The sequence below is a fragment of the Abramis brama genome (genome assembly GCF_963993115.1).
Source record: "Abramis brama genome assembly, chromosome: 10".
NCBI lineage: Eukaryota > Metazoa > Chordata > Actinopteri > Cypriniformes > Leuciscidae > Abramis > Abramis brama.
This window is the reverse complement of record NC_139972.1, coordinates 31,712,588-31,729,938: the sequence shown is the minus strand read 5'-3', so window position 1 is coordinate 31,729,938 and position 17,351 is coordinate 31,712,588. Positions and strand designations below refer to the sequence as shown.

The 17,351-nt window shown below is 37.4% G+C and overlaps 1 protein-coding gene across 1 annotated transcript; it reads left to right on the top strand.

The window, feature by feature from the left end:
• Positions 1–6,933: 6,933 nt before the first annotated feature.
• Positions 6,934–16,776, top strand: usp16 (ubiquitin specific peptidase 16). The gene is made up of 17 exons (XM_084127580.1): positions 6,934–7,101; positions 7,413–7,481; positions 7,563–7,741; positions 7,821–7,921; positions 8,011–8,126; positions 9,200–9,396; positions 9,470–9,559; positions 9,639–9,769; positions 10,644–10,731; positions 10,883–10,964; positions 11,778–11,923; positions 12,052–12,225; positions 12,793–13,447; positions 14,026–14,120; positions 14,219–14,305; positions 15,670–15,817; positions 15,957–16,776. The coding sequence occupies exons 2-17, from the start codon at positions 7,433–7,435 to the stop codon at positions 16,076–16,078; spliced, it is 2,460 nt and encodes an 819-aa protein (XP_083983706.1). The 5' UTR covers positions 6,934–7,101; positions 7,413–7,432; the 3' UTR covers positions 16,079–16,776.
• Positions 16,777–17,351: the final 575 nt, after the last annotated feature.

Here is a 17,351-nt window from a genome sequence, read left to right as displayed (position 1 = left end):
CTTTTTACTAAAACGATGAGCATCATTAACGCTGATCTTCGAAGTATCCTGGAGACAGTGAGTGTAGTAAGTAGCCATGGTAGCCATTGCCATTGCCATAACCGGAAACGACTGATATGTAATAAGTAGAATGCAAAAGTAGTTGTGCAAGTAGCGCATTGTTGTATTTATTAGATCATTTTATAATTTTGTAATAAAATATACATACTCTTCATTGAGGAAAACATCTAATGCTGTTTTATAAGAGAAGTCACGGACAATTGCACAACAGGTAGGATCCAGTTTATGGCACTTCTCATTCATTTCTATGGTCTCTGCAAACATTGAAAACAAATGTCTCAAAATAATGTGGGTGTAGCGTGTGGGACGCAACATGAAGACACGTTAAAACTCTCCCTTAAACTGTGTGAAATACATGAGGACAGAGACAGAGGAAACAACTGTGAAGGAATTTTTTAATAATCAATCATAATTTAAATGTATTTTTCTTGCAGGATTAACATTTATATGCCTCTGACAATGAAATGTCTGGATATGTGTCTGAATATAACAAAAGAGGAAATATAACCTCATGACCCTAGCAACAAACATAAGAATTATACATATGAAGAACCAATCATTGGATAAAAATGGTGTTATGGATCATGTCATTTTTGCACTTATTACTGTTGTACTCTTTTTGTCAGGGGGATACTCTCTGAAATTGGTCTGAGATCCTCCAGGCCCTGATTAAAGCATATTCAAAGGCATTGTCTGGGGTCTGTCTGATTACAGCTAGATACTAGAGATCTTTTGCTTCTATTTCCAAGTGACTGTGCTTAAGTGAAGACCTTAATCCCAAGTGAAAGTGTTCAAAACGTTGTCCGACTTGAAGCAGATGTTGAAGAGGAGACGCCTAGAAGATTATAAGTGTCAATAGGAGACGTCTCAATTTGAAGGATCTTTGGAAGCCTTCGTTACGCGTCCTTCATTCACCTCATTTTTATGGATGCTGTATCAAGTGCATCCTTCATGTCCTTGAATCAGCCACAATCATTTGCACACATTCCAATTCACGAAAAGAACTGATGGAAAATGAGTCAGCAGTGAGCTTGTCTGAGTTCAATATGAAGTTTAAGACACAAATAATGTTTTTCGAAGATTTAGGCATGCTATCTTTTGTTTTGGTGTAACTTAACACTAAACTGCCAATAATACGCCACTTGGAGACCACAGACGGCTGTCATTCACTGTACTGCATTCATTTTTAATACAAAGAATTTTTTTACAAAACTAAGTTTTAATAGTAATTTTCTGCCGTGACCATGGGGGCAGTAACGTGTGACGTAGACATGCGCACTTACTAGACCATCTCATTCTAGCGTTTAATGCTAGGAAGACTTGGAATAGGAAGGACCAGTTTAAGAAGCATCCTGATACGTGCTCCGAATCACTGGATCGAAACAAATAATTCGCAAACGCTTCGAAGCTTCATGAAGCTTGTTTCGAAAGCGCCAATCATTTCTCGAGTTCCGCAGTAATATTTACTCTGACAGACATATTTTTTATGTGTTCTATGTTTTTTATGCAATTTTATGCAAATTAATGTCGTTCCATTGATGTTTCATTTTAGCATTTTGACTAACATTATTTGAGAGAACGACACAGTCTTGTGATCCAGTTACTTTCCCCCCTATTCGCTATTCCCTATTACTCCACTAATCTAGTCCAATTGAAGGAGTGAATGAAAACGAGTGAGTGAATTCGGACACTGAGTGCGTCGGAAGGGCTGCCGCTTTTGCATAATTTGTGCTTGTTGTTTAATAATAATTTTGAACTTAGCAAACTGACAGCTCCAGTAGTAATGAAAAGATTTATCCTGAACTCTGTCATGGAAACTATGTATAAACCTTAATTAAACAATTTAATAGTCAATTAAAAAGGAATTTATATCTGTATGATATTACACTGAAAATGGCTGGATAAATGGATGATTCAGCTGTGAGCGCCATCTTCAGGTCAGACGCAGGAATTCATTCGGCACGACCGTCACAGAGTGCATTATGGGTATTTTCTAGCCGTTGAGCGTACATCGGTTGTACACTTGTTATTGCAGTGTATTGTGGGATGTATGAATGAGTGCACTCAATAATGTCCACTATGGTTTCGAGCAAAATGGCTGTTCCCTAAAATAGTGCCCTATTTAAGGGTATAGGGGGTGATTTCGGACACAGCCTTTGTGTTTGTTTGTCATTTCCATCCAGAGTCAGTGTTGGAGGACAAATTCAGATTTCAACCGTTCAGCTTCATCATGGATGACATACAAACATCCAGAGACCCAGAGATCCTACAGGGCCCCTATTATGGATTTTTGAAAATGACCTTTCATGTAGTGTGTAACATAGCTCTAAGTGAATGAAAACATCCTGCAAAGTTTTAAATCTGAAAGTGCACCGTATATAAAGTTATTGTCTTTCAAAAGTAAGAGTCGACTCTGAGTCAATTAAATGAATTGTTTTTCAAACGAGTCATAAGTCGTTTCATTGTGATGTAAAGACGAAACATTAGCATATTGTCCACCCACTTATTGCACGCAGACACCAGGGAAAACTTGAATCTCAAACCAGCAGCTGATTCCTGTGGATACTGGATAGCATCATGTCGAGAAGACGCTATGCTCTACAATGTGAAGGTAAAGCCAGTTTTTTTTTTCACTGCCCAAGGACGAGCATGTGAAGAATCAGTGGTTAAAGTTCATCTTTACCACGATATCACAGCAGTATAATCCTAAACTTTTGCTGTGTTCCCTTTATTTCACTGACGACTACTTCTCAAATCTCGGAGTTCAATGCAGGATTCACAAACTGCTTGCCTTCGAAAGAAGGTGTTCAAAAAAACTTAGTTTTGAGTTTTATATTGTGTAGGTGTCCTGCTAACTGGCTAACTCACGTTATCACTGTCTTACTGAAATACTTCTGCTAATCAGTTGTGGGCCACGATTACCTATAACTGTGTCTATTAATGCAGATTGTCTGTCGTTCTCACTACTTTGAGGAAATATTTGTTTTACCAACGTTTATGTTACATCAGATCATTCACGCTAGAGCTTGGCTAATGCATATGTTGCCGGCAAAGTGTGAAATCCCGGTATTGTATAGAATGCCTATGCAATGTATAGAATTCCTGATGTTTTTTGCCAAAAATACATTACCTAGGCATTCTATAGCATGCCAGATTACACACTTTGCCGGTAACATATGCATTGTATACATGCACTGTTATTGATACAGTTTCCACGTGTTCACCACAATATATTAGTGATAATATATTATATAATAAGTTTAGCAGAATCAGAGTTCAGCTGTGTGTCAATGAAGAGTGACGAGTCTATGGATCAGTCATTAGATTTTAAGAGTGGAGATATACAGACTGATCTCAGGTATTACATTTACATTAAAATATGTTTTATAGTATGGCATTTTTGCATATTAGAGTTATATCTGTAGTATTGTGGCCTATACAAAATATGTGAAATTGTTGTACATTGTTTATAGGTATTATTTAGTATCCCATGTTTTACCGCATACAGAGCTGCTCACATAGAGACAGATCTGTGAAAATACTCAAAAATACAATTTTTGTAATAACGCTGTGTAAATGAAAAATCATAAAGCACTCTTTAAAGTGAGTGTTTTAGTCATAAATTATTATGTAATTTGTTAAATACAGCAATTAAAAGAATCAACTTTAATCTCTTTGTTATAGTTCAGTTCATCAGAAGAGATCAGAACCAGAGTCCAGATGTGTGTCTATCAGGAGCGACGGGTCTTCAACACATTTAGATCAAACTGATGCAGTTGAAGTTTCAATGAAGTTTCAGTGTCTGTATTAAGGAACAGCAAAGCAGGGAAACCAGACTCCACTGAATGAGATCTACACAGAGCTCTACATCACAGTGGAGAGATCAGTAATGAGCGTGAGGTGAGTATCTGCTCTGAGAACAAAGTGAATAACAAACTACAAACACCTGAATTACAATTCACATTGTGTCTTAGTTCTCTACAGGTTGAGACATTGTGATATCACAGATGAAGGCTGTGTTGCTCTGGCTTCAGCTCTGAGATCAAACCCCTCACAGCTTCGAGTACTGGATCTGTCTGAGAATAAACGATATACAACATTTTAATGCAGCCAGGTTACAAATTATTTTAAGTTGAATCAGCTAGTTTGTTTTTGCTGTGTAGGGAATTCAGGAGTAAAGTTGCTCTCTGATCTGAGGGATGATTCAAATTATAGTACATAGTACATTTTTATTTAAAACTTCTAAATTAGTCCAAATTCAGTAACACGCCTCATACTGTACGTGTGTAACTCAAGAATATAAGATAATTTAGCTCCACTTTAGTCTTTGCATTTTAAATTGTGTTTAATAAGAGTTTAATTCTATATGTGACTGATCAATGAATATATGAATATTTTCTTCTCTTACAGTGTCTCTGTGTGTAAGTGATTAAGAGAGAGTTGTCTTTCATTTGCTGTTATTAGTCTATTAGCAACAATTTCTCATACTCCATTTGTGACTGTGTGTGTTTTATTGTAAGACTCTCAGTATTTGGACGTCAATCTAGTTTCCTCAGGATCAGCTGAGGGTGAATAAGGAGCTGCTACAGAGACTGAAGAGCCAGTTTCTTTTATATGTAAGGCCCATTAAAATGAGTGCTGAAAATAGATACTTTGAACTGTATCAAATTTGAAACAATGTAGATAGTGTTAACTCAATATACATGGCAAAAAATGAAAACAAAGTGACAAAAGTTAAACACTCACATTTAAGCAACAAGCCATTGACAGTGTAAAAATAGATTTATTGTGCAATACTGATAGCGTTGTTTCCTATAACAGAGTGTCTAATTACACCAAGTGCAAATAGCCCGCCTTGTTGACTGTTGTTATTTACACTAACTCTGCCCACCATTGTCTGATTGAGCCAGACAAAACTACAAACGAAATCCCGCTGACAACAGCATTAGTGGCGTTGAGTAAGACGAGTGGCGTTAACTTTTGACCCAAGTTCAAAATCCGCCTTTTTCCGAAATTGTTTTTCTCCCATTTCCCATTATTAGCTCCAGAGAGACGTTGATTTTAAATAAAAAATTAGACAATATTCGATAAGTGGAAATAAAGTGCCTAACGGATATTTAATGGTACAAATAAAGGGAGAATGTGATTCCTTTATCAATGTAGCATTTTTAGCATTTTGTTTTTACTTTAATAGGAAGAGTTTTTACAAGTTTTACTTTGAGAAAACAAGAGCCTGCTACACAAGAGATAGATGCTGTAAATGTGTCTACAAGCAGAGGGAGACAAAGCTTATGCAAATAATTTCACTGAATTTTTTTTTTCTTTTCTGTAAAATATTATTATTATTTACCTATTTTGTATAGTTATGTAGGTTTCCACCTAAATCTTCACATTCTTTTACTGTTTTTTATTTTTATTTTTATTTTCCCTCCTGCCTTTGAACACAGTTAGTAACTAATTTCTACATTATTCCTCTTGATGGAAAGCATTTCTGAAGCCAACAACAAAAAGCAGTGATGAGACAGTTGCTCATGCTTAATTCCACACATATTAAAACGAGGTAATTCTTTCAGTGAAAATGAACAGGAATCATTCTGATAGAGGGTATTAATTATTTCCTAAACTGCTCACTTTAACGATAAAGCTCAATGTGTCAACTGCTTTATAAAAATGAAGAAAAAATATAATTAATTAGAATAAATATGTGATCAGATTCCAAAAGCTCTTCACAGGTTTGTTTATTCTTCTTCTAAAGCTCCTGTTCTGGTTCATGCCTGGATAAATGTGAATGAATGGCTTCTGACTGCCATGTGTCCTTAATTTAATCTAGTGTTAAACATCTAGGGAAAACGTGAAGGAGTTGAATGAAAAAAAAATTTAAAAAATGTTTTCTTCTGAAGATTAGATGATTGCAAGGCTAGATTGGACAGATGGCTGCAAATACATATTTCCATATTTCGCCAAATACTCCAATTTAGTAAACAGTATTTGTCGAAATATGGAAATATGTATTTGCAGCCATCTGTCCAATCTGGCCTTCTAATCTTCGGGGAAAACCCCTTTTTTTTTCATTCAACTCGTTCAAGTTATCTTTCTGTAAACTGGCAGTCTTTGGTTTTGTGTTCATGGGGAAATTTTCAAAAATGGTGGTATTGATTTTGTTTTGTGGTGTGATTTTTCTCTTCACAAAACTGATCTAGTTTTTATTTAGGTTTTTACACACTGTAAGTTCTTGTATGACCAACTTTACTCAACATAATACAGCTGTTTGGAACAACAGCTCTGACTCTTTTAGAATCAAATCACTTTTTAGAGACTGAATGGAGAGACTAGGTACTAGAGATTCATTTTTCATTTTGTAAATGCAAATGGGTTTTTTATTTTTATTTATTTTTTGTAGAAGGTATAACTTTCAGTGTCATTAGAAACAATTTAGTACTGTATACTATATATATATATATATACTATGTATATTCCAAATTTTGTTCATATATTAATATTTCTAATTCCGGCATGTGGGTGCAATTTTGACAAGTTTTTAAGCCATTTCCAAGATATCAGAATATGTTCTTCTTTTTATTGTGTTGTAGCTTGTAATGCAAAACACTGTTATGTGTTTTATTTTATTTAATAGAAGACACATCTTTGGCTCCTGTTTTGTTTACATTCACTTTCCTTTTGGATTTTGGAACAAACAGATCACGTGGTGTTCAATCACAGAAAAGCCTCGGTTTGTATATGTATATTTGTTTATTGTCCTCTATAAAATGTGTAGTCACTAGGTGATGGTTCCGTCTTGACAAGGAAAGACGAGAAATGCGTGTCCTTGTCATTTCTTAATTTATTGTTTCAGTCAGACTCTTATTTTGAAATGAACCTCAGCGGCGTCGAGCGTCACCCGGAAATACTCTAAGCAGCCGCTGAACAACATGCTTTACACTGGTGTTTTCATGCGGTTTATTTCGCTACAAATGATTTAAATACGGAAATTTGGATGGATGTAATTCCGTTTACATATTTTTAAATGACTTTGCTGGCCTCGTAAGTTTACTTAAACTGTTTGTGTCATGTTTTTTTCATCTGAAAATAACAGCTGTCGCGGTTTATTTGTATTTTCAGTGGTTTAAACGGAAACATTCATGACTTATTCCTCGTGACTTGATCTTTAAATTGATGCGACTGTTACTTTTCTCAAAACGTTTTTGTATCAGAGATCTGTGTTTGCTGACACACTCATAAACGACCATCATCACATCAGTGAATCACTGGTGTTTGTGTTAATATAAAATGATTATGATGTACTGATATGACTGTATGTTCTGTTAATATGCATGTATTAAAACCCCTCCCAGGTGCTCCTCTATAAACCAAAATGGGTAAAAAGAAGGGGAAAGACAGAAGTCCTAGCACTGAGACACCAGGTACATGTGTGACAGCTGGCTGTAAATTAAGTGATTTTAATCATGAAACCTCTTAACATGATTCTCCTGTTGCTTTGTAAGGGGTTTCCTGCACTCACATCCGCAAAGGAATAGATAACAGCTTCCTGAAGAAAGCCGGTCTAAATCTGAGCTCGTGCCAAGACTGTGAGCCGAACAAGCCTGTTGAAGACCAGATCTCGGAGGATGAAATTGAAAGAGAAAGTCCACCTGTGTGGATGTGCCTGAAATGCGGCCACAGAGTAAGTGATCAGGTGACTTAGTTATGACATGTTGCTATTGGCCAGCCACACTTAAACACTATGTTGTGATCCTCGTCAGGGCTGCGGGAGATTGGAGAATCAGCACGCGATCAAGCACTACGAGACGCCTCGATCCGAGCCACACTGTTTAGTGCTCAGCCTGGACGTCTGGAGCGTATGGTAAGTCACACACACATCCTCATCCTCACTGAAGTGTGGCAGGGTTTGTGTGTTCAGACCTCTTTCCTTCTGCTTGATGTGCCGTCAAGGTGTTACATCTGTGATGAAGAAGTTCAGTATTCCAGCACGGGTCAGCTGGCACAGCTGATCACAAACATAAGAAAACAAGTGCCGACGGATCCTGGCAAGAGCACCTGCAACAAAAGTAGGTGCCAGACAGTTTTCAGAGCCACGTCCACTTATTTAACATCAGCAGCAGTTGACCAATATGTTTTTTTAAACAAACATGTATTTACACATGTAACATGTAACGTTAGCTAGAACTATGCAGTCAGCGTTAACTTTGGTGAATTCAACATATAACGTTATGTTTCTAGCAGCTAGCGATCAATCTCTATTGTAAATGATCAAGCAAATTCACAGTAGGGCGACAATTTGTGTGAATGATTGTTTTCATCCACTGTTTGTTCTGAATTTGAATGTTTATTTATAGGCTATTGACAACTTTGACTAAATTTGTTTACGCCGCCGCCGCTGTTTATGCTCACTGGGAAACGCGAAGCTAACGTTATCTTGTTATTATTGCGTCCTGTATGGGAGCTATAGTAACCTCAGGTGGCGAAACGATTTTAAGATAATGTTTCTCTTTTTCTGCATTCTGTTCTGCAATATATAAAACCCTTTATCTAACTTGGCGACATTACACATGGAATGAAGTATCAGTAAAACTTAACTTTGTTTGTGACTACTTTGACTTTCCTTTATGACGGAAGGAAGGGGAGGAGGGAGGAGACGGGATGAGGAGGAGGCAGGGTCTAGCTAGCCTCCGTTTTGTTTGACAACAATTCGAATGTCAACAAGAGGTTTCGACTCCCGGGATCGCTTAGAGCACCTTTAAAACTGCAGTGAACCAAAGACAGTCTCAAAAACGTGTTTGAAATCGCTGGTGTTTCTGACGTCACAAACTACCTTGTAACCAATCAGATCAACGAGTGGATCTCTGAGCTGGTGTGAGTGAGTGGAGGCGGGGCTAATTTGCGTATAGAACCGCATATATGTGTATTTCAAGGGGAAAAAAAAGTTTAAATATGTCATTTTGGTGATCAAAGGTGAGTTTTAAGGGATAAAATGATTGACTACAGGAGGACTTTAACAGAATATACTATGTAATATTTGAAACCTATATATTTTAGACACTTTATTTTGGCTATTTTGAAATTTGTTTACTAAAAGCACATGGTTTCATTTAAAAAAAAAAAAGCATAAATTTGCCTGCAGAATGTAAGAAGGAAGAGAAACCTGCAGAGCAAACACCGGATGAAGAGAAAGAGAACAAGGAGAACAAGAAGAGCAACTCTAAACACGATGACAGTCCCAAAAGGCAGAAGGCGGCGGCGGCAGGAAGCTCTGGTGTCGTGTGTGTCAGGGGTCTCAGTAATCTGGGCAACACGTGTTTCTTCAATGCAGTCGTGCAGGTACAGAGTCAGGCTACACATTGCTGCATGTAAACCAGCTCTGCAAACCCTGATGTTCTCGTCTCCCTCTCAGAATTTATCACAGACGCAGTTTTTGCGAGAACTGCTGAGCCAGATTTCAGATGAGAAGAGCTGCTTCACCATCACACCATCATCTGAGCTGGTACTAATGCTGACCCTCATTATGTTCAGTTTATGCATAAATCTTCATCTAACAGCATATTTTCACATCATGTTTTCAGGAACCTCTTCAGATCCAGCTGGAAAGACCCGGGTCACTCACACTGGCTATGTGTCAGTTACTTAATGAAGTCCAGGATACCAAGAAAGGTGTTGTGACCCCTAAAGAACTCTTCACACAAGTGTGTAAAAAGTAAGTAGCAGCACAAACATGTTCCTAGCACAGCTGTATATATGTATATTTATGTATATATATATGTATACATGTATGTGTGTGTCTCGTTTGATAGTTTAGTCTTGATGATCGTGAGAAACTCTGATCTGTTATGTTCAGCTTTGATCACAGGAATAATTACATTTTGCAATATATTAAAATTGAAAATAGTTATTTTAAACAATATTTCACAGTATTACTGTTTTTACTGTATTTTTAAACAAATTAATGCAGCCTTGATGAGCATAAGAGACAACAATTCTGGATAAATTATGAACCACCATTTATTTTTTTAAATAGAGATTACGATTCTCCCAGGATTCTGAATAGACAACTAAAAAAAAATAACATGTAATTTTTCTTAGAGGTTCTGACAAAATCTTAATATCTGCAGGTTTGAATGACCCTCATAAAGACTTTGTTTCATTACTGGATGAATCAGCATTTGTGAACCAATCTCATGAATGATTGATTCAATGACACGTACGTTTTTTTCCACAACCAATTGTCAATACAATCGTTATTAGAAGCACCAAGTAACTTTCAAACACGGATTTCCTCTATTTTGATCTCTTCCGAAGACATCAGTGTTTATATCCAAAATATTAACTTTTATCCCAGTACTTGTGATATTATTATAACAGAAATAATGATACTGTGATGTTGAAAAGACTGTTTGTGAAGCTGTTTCATACTTGCTTATGACAACTGCTCTCTCTGGCTCAGCGGAAGCGCCAACGCAGATTTGAATGTTCCGGTGTGATTTTGTAAAAGGTTTAAAAGACACAGGCGAATCGTTGTCGTTGAATCGAGATCGCAATCTTTTAATGATTCCATTATTTGTTGTACACAGAGCTCCACGCTTTAAAGGCTTTCAGCAGCAGGACAGTCAGGAGCTGCTGCGGTACCTTCTGGACGGCATGCGGGCAGAAGAAGTGAAAGTATAAACCTCTAACAGCACATGAACACAGACCAGATGAACTCGTGTCTGCTGGTGTCCCTTTGCCATTGATTTTGCCATTGATCATTAAGGAATGTTTGAGACATTTTAGTGTAACCGTGTCCTGTTTGTTTATTTTCTGTATTTTTCAGAGAGTAAATTCTGGAATTCTGGGGGCTTTGAAAAACTCTGGCAAAAGCTTAGAGGCCGAGCAGACGAAGAAGGTTACTAAAGGTACCAGATCAGATTACCAGAATGACAAATTCTATATTATAATGGAATGATTAAAGGGGTGCTTCTCCGCTGGCAAAATGGGCTTTCAATAAAACTCGGCTGCCAATGCAGTAGAAGGTCGATAAAAGTTTTGAAATCGGTGCTATCTGACTTGAGAAAACAGAGAAAAAAGGCTGTTGTCATTCCCCTTTGCCAAATAGGTAGGAAAACTTCAACACCCATAATGCACTGGGCATGTTGCAGTCCAAGGCCACTCCCACCAGTCTGCTATGGATACGCTTGAACAGAGTCAAATATTGCCTTGCTTTACTAGGAAATACTTCTTAGCAAACTTTTAGTCAATGTTGTAGTCAGCATTTCAAACTGGATGATTACAAACAGCCATAGTGTTCCACTTTCACCATAATGCTGTTTAAAGAGTAGACAAAATAGAGTTTTCATTGATAAACCTACTCTTACAATAACTATTCGGTTAATAAACTCTGTTGATCCGACTGTCTGTGGGCGGGGATACAAAAATGCAGAATTATCATCTGTAGTTTTCATGAAAGGCCTGTCAATAGTCAGCCGGATGACACATTTTGCACTATCCGGTGGACTTTTGCTGACAAATAAATGTGAATTTATCAGTCCAGGTAACATGGAGAACGAGTAAACATTGTTCATTTACATAAATTACTGACATTGTAACAATACAGAGCAGGTTGAAATCAGCAAAGCATTTTAAGGCAAGATTAAACCCAAAGCTTGTTTATCATAACATGAGTATTATTAAATTTTAACTTTGACTTTCTGTTGCATCGTTTTCACCAGAGTATGAGAAAAACGGTGCACCCAAGAACTTTGTGGACCGAGTGTTTGGTGGAGAGATGAGCAGCACGGTGATGTGTAAAGAGTGCAGAACTGTGTCTCTGGTGACAGAGATGTTTCTGGATCTGTCTCTTCCTGTAGCTGATGAGGTAAGATTCATTTAACTGCTTTATCCCTCAAACACTTTGGCTCTTCCTTCTGGCAAAATGCTCATAGTTGCTGTTGTAAAGCGTGAGCATGTTCTGGGGACGTGAACTGATTTGAGTCTCTCCTCCAGGCCTACAGGAAGAAGAATCAGAAGAAAGTTGCTCAGTATCGCAGCAGCGTCAGTGACGATGGAGATCAAGACAGCACTACATCTCTGGCCAATGGGAATGAAGACATGCCTACAGGAACAGGAAGCAAGTACCAGCAGAAGAAAGCCAAGAAACAGGCCAAGAAACAAGCCAAGGTAAAGACACGGTGTCAACATTTCAATTAAATATCTCAATCATGACAACTCTTGAAATAGTTTAAGCATGTTATTGAATAGGGCAATGTTAATGTAATTTGGTTTCGTCAGATTAGATCTGCTTCGCTGCTTCTGCTGTTGATTATTGCTGCTGCTGCAGAGCAAATATAAACTTGCTACTGCCAATAGATACACAGACATGTTACTGTGAGCATGTAAGATATGCTGCTGATGCATAAAGAGACAAGCATAAATCCCATAGCAGATCTAGGCAGGTGGAGCTGGGGGAGGTGGAGGGTTTCAGAGGAACTTAGCTTACAGCAAACAATGAACCAGACTATTTAAATGTTAAACAAGCTATCTCATTGGCTGCAGGATCAGTAGAGGTCAATCAGCTTGTACCATGTGGTAATATATGTATATATATGTATGTATATGTATGTATATATATGTTTTTTTTCTCCCTACATGTTTTACACATCATGTTCCAGTGACTTATTTTTCACAGTATCAAGTAGAATACCGACCATCTGCGATACGCTTATTTGTTGGCTTTTGTATCCATAGACTCAGAGACGACAGCAGAAACTGGGCAGTAAAGTCACTCTGGAACCTCTGCCCAATCAGAGCACAGCTAGCAGCACCGATCCAGCGGACGGCTCCGTTCACAGTGTTTCAGAAAATGGCAGTGCTGATGTGGAACCGGTTAAAAACAGCCAGGAGGATTTGATCCTTGAGAAACCTTCCGCACAATCACAAAATGAGGATGAAGATGATGAGGAACCCGAGCAAGAACATGCTACTGCTGGCAAGAACCGCTTCACTGCCTTATCCGAAGACCAGACCTCTGAAGATGTGTCTATGGAGGGAGACAAAGTGGAAGAGGTGAATGAAATTGAGGAGGAGGACGGTGCTGACCAGCTTTGTGCTGAAGAGGATCAGTTAGTCAAAGAACTGAATATTATGTCACTAAAAACAGCTTCAGAAGGTGAAATGGAGAATGGAGATGATGACTCGGTTGACGTTAAAGAATACACTGTGGTGAATCAGGATCCTGAGCTCGCCTTTCACGCACTGACCACCAGGGAGGCGCCAGAGAAGAAGGAGTGTTCGGTGGAGTCCTGTCTGTATCAGTTCACTGAGGTGGAACATCTCACCGAGAACAACAGACTGATGTGTTTTACCTGTACAAAACGGCAGCCTGGACATAAAGCCTCTGATGGTACTGTGCTCACCTTTTACAATATTTATATAATACCTGAACAAAATTATAAACGCAACACTTTTGTTTTTGCCCCCATTTTTCATGAGCTGAACTCAAAGATCTAAGACTTTTTCTATGTCCACACTCTCAAATCTGTCTAAATCTATGTTAGTGAGCACTTTTCCTTTGCAGTGATAATCCATCCACCTCACAGGTGTGACATATCAAGATGCTGATTAGACAGTATGATTATTGCACAGGTGTGCCTTAGGCTGGCCACAATAAAAGGCCACTATAAAATGTGTTTTATCACACAGCATTATCACAAGTTATTTATTACAGCATTTATCACAAGTTATATACACATAATATATACATATATATATATTAGAGTATTTATAGATAGATAGATAGATAGATAGATGGATCATAAATAAGAATGGCACATTGTTTACCTGTGTTTGACACTCTAGTTTTTTTGGATCTCCTTACCTAAGATAAACCTTTTTTTGTTTGTTATTGAACACAAAACTTAGTTTATCATAAAGCTCAATTGTGACAGCAGTGTGTCTAAACTGATTTTTGTCACGATTCAGGTGGTAAGAAAGCTGTTTACAGAGATGCACTGAAGCAGATGCTGATCTCTCATCCTCCAGCAGTGCTCACACTTCACCTGAAGAGATTCCAGCAGGTAAAACACCTGGTTCCTCCTGTCCCAGACCTCACCACACTGATACACTCAAAGGAATCTCCATTTAGACCCTTGTTTTGTCATTTGTTCGCCTGTAGGTTGGATACAGCGTTTGTAAGGTGAACAGACATGTGCAGTTTCCTCAGATCCTGGATCTTGCTCCTTTCTGCTCTTTAAACTGCAAGGTGAGCAAATGATCATTTCTGGATTAATTGAGAATTGAGTGTTTAAAATTGAGATCATGGTTCTCCAACGATTCTGAATGGATAACTAAACAAAATAATAATTTACTAGAGGTTCTGACAATGAACCTCTAGCAATGTTAACTGCTACAGTCTTTCTAAAAAATATTTAATTTGAATATTATTTTTTTTTTTATTATTCAGTTTGAACGAATGATTCAAAGACTCACTCATAAAGATGTCACCTGTTTCATTACAAGATGAGTACGTTTTTTTGAATCTTGAAAGAATGATTCAGTGACAAATACATTTTTAACATTAACTTAAAACTACCTAATGGTGTAACTGGGTAGTAACTGATTACATGTAATCAGATTCCAAAAATGTAGTACTTGCAATTAATTATTTTACATTTTAAAATACTTGTAATCAGACTATAGTTACTTTTCTATTGATTACAGATATTCTCACAATGACCAGAAATTATTCACAATTCATTGATTTAAAATGTTCCTTTCTATACAAGTCTACTGCTTACGTTCAGATGGTCTTCCAGGTTTGTGTAATCGCGCACACAGACCGGCATCTTTCTTTTTTTTCCTTTTTTTTGTTGCATAATGCAGATTTCATGCAAATAATTTTTGGAAATAATTATACTGTGATTTGTACTCTTGTCAAAAGTACTGAAATTTGAAAAATGTGGCAATATCAGCACTTCCCTCTAGCATTTTGAGCGCTGTTGAATGGATTCTTAACCTCTGATTGGCCATTGTCACAGACATATATGTTGAGCGCGTGAACACAATGGCCAATCACAGACATATATGTTGAGTGCGTGAACACAATGGCCAATCACAGACATATATGTTGAGTGCGTCAACACAATGGCCAATCAGAGGTGTTTAAGAATCTGTTCAACTTAAATTTCAGTACCAACTTGGTAGTCGGTACTTTTTGACAACTCAAACTGTGATGTTGAAAAGACTGTTTGTGAAACTGTGTCATACCTGCGCATGACAACTGCTCTCTCTGGCTCAGCGGCAGCGCCAACGCAGATTTGAATGTTCGCTGTGATCACAGGCCACTTGTCAAAGGTTTAATAGACATGGCTGAATCATTGTCCTGTAGGAATGAGATCGTGTGGGTGTTTGAATCGAGATTGTGATCTTTTTTACGATTAAAGGAATAGTTCACTTTAAAATGAAAATTCTGTCATCATATACTCACCTTCATGTTGTTTCAAACCTGTATGAATTTCTTTCTTCTGCTGAACAGAAAGGAAGATATTTAGAAGAATGTCAGTAACCAGTCAGTAAACCATATTTTTTTCATATGAGCAGTGCATCAAACCCTGTTTGTGTTTTTAGGGTGTGAAGGAGGGAGAAACGCGAGTGCTGTATAGTCTTTATGGCATAGTGGAGCACAGCGGCACCATGCGGTCCGGACACTACACGGCCTACGTTAAATCACGACCCTCCACGCACAATTACGTAGAAAACGGTTCAGCTGCTGGTTGTGAGTATAAGCGCTGTTGAGTCCGAGATTTCAATGAGCTTTATATATGAACATGCAATAATGTTTGAATCACTATTGCATTTAGCTGGAAACCCAGTGACATTATTATTATGATGTTCTAATATTCCTCTTGTCGCAGGTAACGCTGAGGCCAGTAAAGGATCATGGTTCCACGTCAGCGACAGCAGCGTCCATCCGGTTCCGGAGGCCAAAGTGCAGAGTTCCCAAGCCTACCTCCTGTTCTACGAGAAGATCTCATAACCCACGTGAGGACTGAGCTTCAAAATAAAGGGCTGCTGGTGCTTCTTTCCGACTGCTGGGACATCCTCTTTTTTTTTTTTTTTTTTCTCTGCATTATCAGCTGCTGTTCAGGGGAAAGTTTTGATTCATGCAAACATGACGCAGAACTTACTTGCGATAATTTCTGTTTTTTTAATTGAAGTTAATAATGCTCAGTGGGGATTGGAAAGTGATGAAATGTTTTTCTAACCTCTTGATCATCATGGTTTGATGAGGCTTTGAAGTGGTCATTTGCCTCATACAGCATTTCTCAAAGTATCTGAGTGTCCTGCACAATCTTCCGGGACTGCTGCCAAGAGAAATAGTCATTTTGAGTGAATCTCATGAAGAAAAGTCATATTTCACCCTAAGACCACAGGTATATATATAGATTTGTAATGGGAAAAAAAAGACTTTAAATAAAAGTAATGAGAATTGTAAGGATATGTACTTAATTTACCCCTGACAATTAAGTACATATCCTTACAATTCTCATTACTTTTATTTAAAGTCTTTTTTTTTCCCATTACAAATCTCATTTTTAATGATGTGATGCACTTAATGATCATGGAAACATTTTTAAAATTTAGTCAGTGTCAATTATATTCAGTACATTCAAATAATGTGATGTAAACATACAGCTGTACTTAAAATAAATAAGTAAATAATGGTCTTAGAAACAGGTTTCATTTTCTTTATTCAAAATAATAAATTTTTTGACCAAGACATGACTTTACAGCATGGGATTCATACCATTTTAACAATTGTAAAACATAAATATATATTGGTACAATTTTATATTACATTAAATGCCTTCCTGCCCTCAAATATAATGGCATTCATGACTCATGAGTCAACTTCAATATGCAATTTCAATATATGAACAGATTCTGAAGACTTGGTTTTTAGATTTGTTTGTTTTTATTTAGGATTTATTTTTTTTGTTCAAAAAAACAACCTCAGAGCACTGAAGCTCAAAATAAATGATTACCTTCAAATAAAATGTTTTTTGTTTGTTTGTTTTCTAACATTTTAAGAAGCTAAAATACTAAAATAAAATGGACAATTTTATCTTCTGACAGTTCAAAACAAGCATCCAAGCGTCTCTTGAAACCTACAAACAAGAGAAGTTCATGGTTCATAGACACGAAATTATATTGGGCGGCACTAGCTAATACTATTTTCTGTTAATAAAAGTCTTTCCTCGAGGGGGCGCGTGACGGCCCGAGAAGAATATCAGTGTTTTTGTCTGCAA

Coding starts and splice junctions, on each gene's coding strand:
- usp16 (XM_084127580.1), top strand. CDS start 7,433: ATGGGTAAAAAGAAGGGGAAAGACAGAAGTCCTAGCACTGAGACACCA. Junction 9,397..9,469: donor TCTTCAATGCAGTCGTGCAG/GTACAGAGTCAG, acceptor TCTCCCTCTCAG/AATTTATCACAGACGCAGTT. Junction 10,732..10,882: donor TGCGGGCAGAAGAAGTGAAA/GTATAAACCTCT, acceptor TGTATTTTTCAG/AGAGTAAATTCTGGAATTCT.